Here is a 9,515-nt window from a genome sequence, read left to right as displayed (position 1 = left end):
TGTTTAATCCCTTCGTCCCTCCGCCTTCGTCCCTGCTGGTAATGTATTCATTATCAGTTCTATTAGTTAAAAAACAATGTTAAATAATATTGTTGAAGTAAAACAGACCTAGAAGAAAGTCACATTGAATAAGATGCTGAGTCGAATGCAAGGTGTTTGGTTTTGGTTTTGGTTGATTGCCCTGTTATGAAATTAAAGCAACATTTCGTGCTATGTATGTTGGTTTTGGTTGACTGCCCTGTTATGTAATTAGTGTAGCGAGTGGTATGTGACTTGAGGGAATAGAGGTCGTTTAAATGTGTATTGCATTTAGAGGCAGGTTGAGAAAAAAAAAAAGGACATGGCGTTCCTAGCAGCAGTTTTTATTCTTCTTATTGTTAACGCAATGCAGGTAATTAATTAAGATCCAATCTGCAAATCGCGTTGTTATATATCCAAATATGTGTTGACTTTATTTAACTATTGTCTCAGCTGACTTCTTTAACTATAGCTTCATCTGTAAAATATGTATCTAAGCTTCTTCTTTGATGGATTTATGTCATGTTGATTCATATTCTGTTTTGGTGCCTGTCCTTTATCAGATTCAAGAATCTGACAAAGCAAGAAAGAAGTTCTCAAATGCAAAATCTCTTTCTTCCTCCCAATTTTTTGGAGATCAGAACAAAGCTGCAGACGTGGCTGCTCAAGCTACTTTGTCAAAGTTTTCAGTATGTATTTTTTTCATTAATGAATTACTCGTAAGTTTCTGAATATACACATTCAGGTAGATAATAATAAGACATGCACATTGAAGACACAATTGTGTTCTAGGGAGCACAGTTTTCTTTTCAATTTCTTTCTGGCCATTGCAAATATAGTTCTCCATTCCGTGTTTGTAGGCATGAAAATCATTAGTTAGATAAAAACAAGGCAGGACAAAAAATAATTTCTCAACAGCCTCTTGCTAAAACTTTCCAGTGTTTGTGTTGAAATCCACCGTCCCAGTGTAAATTGAATAAGTTGGAATTCATTTGTTTGTGTTTTATGTTCAATTAGTTAAGCCATTTGCTATCAATACTGAGAAGCAAGCCATAAAGTTAATACATGGAAATGATGGATTTTGACATATAGTACCAGAAACCCTTAATCATGTCATAAAAAGGACAACAATGGCTAACTAAGAGGCCTGAATAGCTTTTATGCTTTATCAAAGCGCATTATTGTTTAATATAGTTAAGATGAGGTTTTACTTGTCCCATGGATTATCAAATTCCTAACCTGATATTTTTTAGGAGATATTTACTTTTGCTTTTTGGATTTTGGTACACTAATAATATAAAAGGGTGTAACACTGTTATCTAATCATATATTAACATTAGCAAATTCAATATCTTATATTATCCCTTCAAAACAGGGGCCTTTAAAAGTTGATGTTTGACAAAGTTCATCGTCTTCTATTTTCAGGGTTCATCTGCCATCTCCAGTGCTGTTCATACCCTCGTTTGTGTTTTTCTTCTACTTCTTATTATTATCCTTTATATAATTTCAGGATTTCCCGAGAGTTCTGAGGCTGGCGAAGCTGAGCAACAATGGTGCTGTGCTCTTATGCAAGAACACGGGTTTTTCTTTATCTTCCCTCAAATGGAGGAACCTTCTGGGAGGACATGGTTCAAGCCGTGGTGTTTTTCTTTGTGTTAGTTTCTTAATCTACATCTGCTATTGTGCTTTTAGATATTCTCTCTTGTCAAAGTTGGGTTGTCCCAGAATTGATGAAAAATGAGTAATTACTTACAATTAGTCTTTCTAGATTGTCTTACAATTTCTGTGCTTTTGGTTGCAGGCATATGTGGAAAAGGTTCACAAGGCCTAGTGAATGCAGTTTAAAAAATTTAGCCACCTAATTTGTGGATTCTATTTTAGGAATTGTTATTTATTGTCTTAGATGTGTATTATGTTTCCTTACACCCAGATTTTTATTTTAGGATGAGGACATTTTCCTTTGGGATGAGGACCTTGGAGTTTAAGAGTTCCACCCAGATAAGAATGTTGAATACCATCTCTGATTTCTGAAAATTAGAAAAAATATAGTTTGATGCTCTTAGATTGTTTAATTAAAAACAAAATTGGTGGAGATTACTTTTGTTTTATTTTTTTAAATGGGCACTCCTATAATGTTACAAAATCTTAATGATTCTCAAATGATTTTTTAGTTATATATCTATCATTAAAAGTGAAGGGCTGGAGATTTCACAACCAGCACTTGATCCTCAACTTTCTGAAAGGTCTTGCTGTGGAGATTTCACAACCAGCTCTAGAGATTTTTCAGTTACTTACTGTGCTTAGAACTGGGCTTCGACTTCCTTGGTATCCAAATTGAAAGGTCTTGCTGAGAGAAAAAAGCTAGAGGACTTGACAATTGGTCCAGTTCTCACTGTAAGTACATGTCTTTCATTTTCTTAAATTTAAAATTAAAATAAGTGTTGGCAGCTTCATACATTTGTGTATTATTCTCCCTAAGATATGATTTGTGGAGAGAGAACTACTCTTGAGTGCAGTAAGTGAGAAGATATGAACGAATTCTAGAGTTAATTGAAATAAGTTATACATAACTATTCTAGTGTTCATATCCATGCTTTTGATTGATGATTAAAAAGGAGTTTATCTGGTGGGGGTGGGAGCTACGAACAATTTGCTGCTTTCAGGTTAAACACACATCTCCAAGTTTGTGCCCTAGTTGATATAGGTGTGCATTATTTATTTGTTTGACATTATTGGTAATGGTAAACTGCAGACTGTGGAGTCATATATCCAATATTATATTAGTTGTTTGATAAATAATTACTCAGAGGTTCTTTTTAATTTTCTTACTTTATTTCACTTCTTTTTTTATTTTTTTATTTTTTATGTGCAGTTTACAACTGAATCAATGTTGTAAATAGAGAAAATTAAATAGAAGAAAAGCATAGCTTAATGCAAAGCTTTTGAAGATGCATATACTCACAATCATGTTCTTACATACTTTTGGTTGTTGTGCTTGCAAGAAGGACATACAAAATTGGAGGTTGTGATTTGAGCAGCACTGCTCCTCCTTGTACCAGGTAAAGTTTCGGTAATAAGCAATTCAATTGGCTTTCTCCTTACTTTCCTAGACTTGACGGAAGATTATCTATTTTCTTCAGGTGGATTGAAATGATGGCTCATGTTTTCTCAAGAGCTGCATGGCATTGCATTTGGTATATGATCCAGGTGGATTGAAATGATGGCTCCTGGATTAGTAATATGTAATTCTAGGATGGTAGCTTGCTTAGAATCTTCGTTAGCTTGGGTACTAGTAGTGTTTTTTTGTTTCAGTAAAAACTAGTGGTCTCTTTTGTAACTTCCTATTGATTCTAAAATTTTTTCTCTTATGTAATAATATGTAAAGCAAGTAGATAATGTAATAGTTGTTATAATGATTTTGATTTTTGGTATTTTGTTAGAGCATGTCATGTGATCAATCACACTATATTTGGTGACAAGTTTATAAAGATTGGATTAGTTGATTTAAAATTAATGGTCATTGTATAAATTTTACAATTATCTATGAATTTTATAAGATTTTATTACAAAGATTAGAAAAAGAACAATAGAACCTGAACAAAGTTATAGCTACGCTTTAAAAACGTAGTCATATTGTACAACAGTTATCAACAGCTACGCTTTAAAAGCGTAGCCATAGCTCTTGTTACTGGCATGCTTTAAAAGCGTAGCCATATCTTTTGCTACTGGCACGCTTTAAAAGCGTAGCGATATCTCTTGCTGTTGGCACGCTTTAAAAGCGTAGCCGTATCTCCAACTATTGGCACGCTTTAAAAGCGTACCGATATCTTTCACATACAGCCACGCTTAAAAGCATAGCAATAGATAAAAGCGTGGCGACAGAAAAAGCGTGGCCATAGGTCGCCAAAAGCGTGGCGATAGAGCAACCAGCACGCTAGCAGTTGTGACCCTTTCAAAAGCGTGCCGGTAGCTCAAAAAGCGTGGCGAAAAGCTATCGCTACGCTTTTTTCAACTTTTCGCTACGCTTTAAAAGCGTAGCAAAATCCTGGTTTTCTTGTAGTGAGTTATAAAAATGGGAAAAACTTTCCTTCCTTGGTAGAGAGGTCCTGGGGAGATTCTACCTCATCCCATCAGGGGAACATAATTGACAATCCTAATTTTCTCTCTCTTCTATGAGCAACTAAACCTCCATTGTTAAGGTTAGGAGCTCTGTCTATTTGTATGGATTGATTTTATTGCTTTTTCTATTTTAATTTATTTATGAATTTATAATTTAAGAATTGTTTTTGCTCCTTATTTTATGAATTTGGGTGGAACGGAAGTATGACCCTCTTTCTATTTGAGTTCCTGTAAAACTTGGAAAAGCTCTTTACTTGAACAACAGCTTGAAAACAATTTCTCCTAAATTTTAATTATTTGGATTTAACAGGATACGTGACATATAATCCTTTTATTTTTGGGTAATTAAAGTTTTTGTGGCATATAAACTAGAAATTGATTATCAACCTCTAATTGGAATTAATTGACCAAGAAATTGGCTGTTGATGAATTTTAGAGGAGACTAGGAAGGTCTAAGGAATTAGGGTCTAGTCACATATAGTTTGCCATAAATTAAATCCTACATGATTAAAATAGTTAGTAAGAAAAATTAATCAGGAAAAATAGATAACTCTGAAACCTTAACTATTTTCTCCATATTTTCTTCCCAATTTATTTACTTTACTATTTTAATTTCTGCACGATTGAATATTCAAATACTCTTTTATGTTTGTCTAACTAATCCTATCAAACACTATTGTTGCTTAATCCATCAATCCTCGTGGGATCGACCCTTACTCATGTAAGGTATTACTTGGTACGACCCGGTGCACTTGCCGGTTAGTAAGTGTGGTTGTAAATACCGCATCAGTCAGCACCTCCTCTGCAGCAGGCAGATCCTCAGACCACCACCACAGAGACTCCAGCTACCCATCCTTCCAGTAATGACACCCCTTAACACCCTACTTGAGTGAGCATCAGGGACGATGCTTCATATTAAGTGTGGGGAGGTCGACATCTCTGGTGTATATTTTTTGGTGAACCACTACAGACTTTTTTTACTTTATTATTTTTCTGTATTTTTCTCTTTATTTTTATTTTTATTTTCTCAGTACTTATACATTGCTATTTTCATGTATTTTTACTATATTTCTGCATGTTGCACTTTAGTTCATATTTTAGCCATTTAGTTTAGTTACAATTCTAACTTATTAGTTATAAAAAATGTGGATTAATTAGTATAGTTTATCCTTTTTAGCATAAGATAACTTAGTTTAAATTAAAAATATAAAAAGGAAGTAAACTAGAGACTTTAACAGAATAAAAACAACCCACACCTTGTATATATAGCATTACATGTTAGTTAGTTAACAACATTTCATCAAGGAGAAACACTAGAACTTTAAAGCCACCTTAAGATTTACATTGAGAATAATGGGAACTCTTAATTTTTACTTGCTTGACATATATAACTGATATATGATTTTTGAGTTAGAGAACACACAGTCTGTGAGTTTTGAGCTTAATTGCATGGTTACATTTAAACCATAATATTTTATTCATGTGTGTTCCGCCCTTCTTATTTATTCTGGTGTTCTTTACTTTGTTTTAATCTATATATCCGATTATAGAATATAGATACATACCAAGAAAGTGATTGAGGCCATTGTTTGATTCTAGCTCACTATTCCCAAATTAGCCTACCTTTTACATCACCCTTGTTAGCCCCTTGAGCCTTTAATTCCCCTCTTATTTTATAACCACATTACTAGCCTTAAGCAGAAAAACAAAATAAAAATCCCAAGTTGAATCCTTGGTTAGCTTAAGATAGAAATTGTGTATTGTGTAAGTGTGGAAACCTTATGGGAACATGGATGATAGAAACAAAAGGGTAGAAAGTTAAAAAGAATAAAAATTTTTATTTTTAAAAGTTTTGGGAAGCATGCTCATGTGAAATCAAAATAATTTAATTACCATGTGCATTTAAAAAAAAATTATTTTTCAGTATTTGAATAAAGGGGATACAAAAGAATTCCCCAAATGAAAAAAGCGATGCACATGGGATAAAAAAAATTAAAATATGAGCATGAAACATAAAAAGTGGAAAAAAATATGGGAAAATAGGTAAAGAAGCTTTGCTTTACAAAATATGTATGTTAGGTGAGATCTTAGACTAATTAAGGATTCACTTAATTAGCTCACTTAGCCTTATACATATACCCTTACCTTTACCTTGGCCCCATTACAACCTTAATTAAAGACCTCATGATTTTTGTATGCCTATATTCTATAATTGTTGATTGGTTAGATGAAGAACAAAGTTATAAAAAGTAAGGATAAAAAGAAGAATAGAGTGATTAACCCAATAAACACTGAGCAACTAGAGAGTAAACATAAAATCCAGTGAGGGTTCAATAGCTCATCAACATATATCTCTGCTTAAATTATTAATTGTCTTGCAAAATTGTAAAATGTTTTTCTCTCCCATCTCAATTGTAAAGGTACTTTATCACTATCTAAGGTTTGGCTATATATATAAGATTCCTTGAGAATGTGAATTAATTCAACTACATGTAAGCTTTATACACAAGGGAATAACAAATTAGAATTACATGATTCATTTAGGTAGTTGCATTTAGAATAGATTGCATTGCATGAGATTCCACCACTTTAACCTTACCTTACTCTTTGTCTTGGATTTAGCATGAGGACATGCTATTGTTTAAGTGTGGGGAGGTTGATAAACCCATATTTTATGATATATTTTGTGCCTAATTTAAGTGATTTATTCAATCCTTCACTCACTTATTCATATAAATTGCATGGTTTTACTTTCCCTTCCTTATCATGTGATGTATGTGAAAAACATGTTTCCTATGCTTTAAAAATGATAATTTTAATTTCCCTTTATTACCATTCGATGCTGTGATTCGTGTGTTGAGTAATTTCAGATCTTCTAAGGTAGGAATGACTTAAAGGATGGAAAGGAAACATACAAAATTGGAAGGAAAGTATAAAATGGAGTTTTTGAAGAAACTGGCAGTGACGCGATCGCATGGACAACGCGGCCGCATGCCAACGCGAAATAGCAGTGATGCGACCGCGTGATTGACGCAATCGCGCACCATAAGTGAAACGCATATGATGCAGACGCATGACTGAAGCGACCGCGTGACAAGGAAAACTCCAAATGACGCGACCGCGTGACCCTCGCGGACGTGTGACAGAGGCCACGCACCAGAAATTGCAGAAAACGCTCTCAGCGATTTCTGAAGCCCTTTTTGGCCCAAATCCAAGTCCAGAAGGCACAGATCGAAGGTTATGAAGTGGGGGAATTCATCCATTAAGAGGAGAGTCTCCAATTAGTTAGTATGGATGAATTAGATGTAGTTTTAAGGGAGAGGTTCAAAAATTGACGTGGCGAAAATTGGCGAATTAAGAATTGTTATGAGATATGCGTTGCAAGTATTGTTCTTAACCAACCAGAAATCCGCTTATCAATTTAGAAGGGTTGTCACAAAAATTAAAATTAAAATACTGGGAGTATGAATCCCAGGTCGTCTCCTAACGAGTTGCAGAAAGGTGTGCTATTTTATTAATCAGATGTTTTCAAAAAGGGTTTGAGTTGAATAAACAGGAAATTAAATTGGAGAAATTAAGTAATTTAAATAAAAGCCTTGACTGGGAGTAGATTAGTTGGAAGCCCTATTCTTGTTGAAGTACTCTCAAGATTAATTGATAATTGAAGGTTGTTCTGTTTAGTTATCCCTTACTAGGTAAGGGAAAGTCAAACAAGTTGGAATGCTGTTTCTATTCACAAGTTCCAATCCACTCAATTGAAAAGGATTAGTGTTAGTGACTAGAGAGCATTCCAACAATAAACCCAATTACAATTTTTCTTTTAAGCATCCCAACTCAAGGGTTCCTTTCAATCAGCTCCCCATCAAGTTAGGGAACTACCGCTCATTGTGAATGTAGAACTCATAACATAGGAAAAGGAATTAAAGAAAGACATGATAAATAAAACTCAAAGGAGTCAATTAAAAATAAAAGTAATTCTTGTATTAATAAATTATAAAATAATCCAATAGTAAAATTAAGTAAATTAAAGGACATGGAAGAGTAAAGCCAAGTAAAGAAAACGAACTAGAATGACGAAGTCTTGATGAGGTAATAACTCTTCTCCATATCCCAATGCAAAGAGTAATAGAAATAAAATCGTAAGAACTATGAATGTGTGTAGAGAGAAAACCTAGAGGAGGAGTAAAACTAGATCTAAAAACTAAGAATTGTGTGGAATGAATGTTGTTCTGGTTTCTGTATGTTCGCTGGCTCTAGTATGCTTTTCTGGGCCGAAAACTGGGTCAAAACAGGGCCCAAAATCGCCCCCAGCGAATTCTGCAGATTATGTAGATCGCGCACGTCACGCGATCGCGTCATTCATGCGGACGCGTCATTGGGCATTTTGCTTTGCCACGCGGGCGCGTTGTCTAAGCCTCCGTGTCACTGCGATTTCCTCTCTTTCGCGCGGTCGCGTGAGCCATGCGGCCGCGTCACTTCTCGCTGGTCATCTCCTTAATTTCTTGTGTTCCTTCCATTTTTGCAAGCTTCCTTTCCAATCTCTAACTCATTCATGCCCTATAAAGCCTGAAACATTTAACACACAGATCACGGCATCGAATGGAATAAAGGAGAATTAAAATACATAATTAAAAGTCTCCTAGGAAGCAAGTTTTCAATCATGTAATAATTTTATGAAGGAATTATAAATGCATGCTAATCATATGAATAAGTGGGTAAAGATCATGATAAAACCACACAATTAAGCACATTATAAACCATAAAATAGTGGTTTATCAACCTCCCCACACTTAAACATTAGCATGACCTCATGCTTAGTTGAAGGAGATAAAATAAATGAGTAGGAACATGTAAAACTCATGCAATGCAATGCAACCTATATATGTGAATGCAACTATATGATTCTTGTCTACTTGATCAATAGTAAATAAGCTCTTCAAAACAATTACAAATCAAATTCCACTAATTCAATTCTCATACAGTAAGAACAGATAAAAATGCAAGAAGGTAGCTCATGAAAGCAGGGAACATAGAAATTTAAGCATTGAACCCTCACTGATGATGTATGTACGCTCTAATCTCTCTAGTGTATAGGGCAATCACTCTATCCTTCTCTAATCATGCTTTCTAATTTTTGTTCTTCTCCTAATCAATCAACAACATTTAATATACCAATGCAAACATCATGAGGTCTTTTCAAGGTTGTAATGGGGCTAAGGTAATGGTAAGGATACATATATGGCTAAGTAAGCTTATAAACTGAATCTTTAATTAACCCAAGCTTTAACATAACATATATATATTCTATATAACTTTAGAATTCATACCTAGCTACCCAGAATTTCCCTTTCACATTCCACACCCATGTATCAACTTTT

At 34.3% G+C, this 9,515-nt stretch overlaps 1 protein-coding gene across 1 annotated transcript; it reads left to right on the top strand.

Moving 5' to 3' along the window:
* The first annotated feature begins 340 nt into the window (after positions 1–340).
* Positions 341–2,356, top strand: LOC107648763 (uncharacterized). The gene is made up of 5 exons (XM_088489879.1): positions 341–391; positions 582–707; position 1,322; positions 1,529–1,672; positions 2,190–2,356. The coding sequence occupies exons 1-5, from the start codon at positions 341–343 to the stop codon at positions 2,354–2,356; spliced, it is 489 nt and encodes a 162-aa protein (XP_088346005.1).
* Positions 2,357–9,515: the final 7,159 nt, after the last annotated feature.

This window comes from Arachis ipaensis, chromosome B6 (genome assembly GCF_059453495.1).
Source record: "Arachis ipaensis isolate K30076 ecotype BB chromosome B6, ASM5945349v1, whole genome shotgun sequence".
In the NCBI taxonomy this organism is placed as follows: Eukaryota; Viridiplantae; Streptophyta; class Magnoliopsida; order Fabales; family Fabaceae; genus Arachis; species Arachis ipaensis.
The sequence above is the reverse complement of the archived record's forward strand: the minus strand, read 5'-3'. Positions and strand labels throughout refer to the sequence as shown.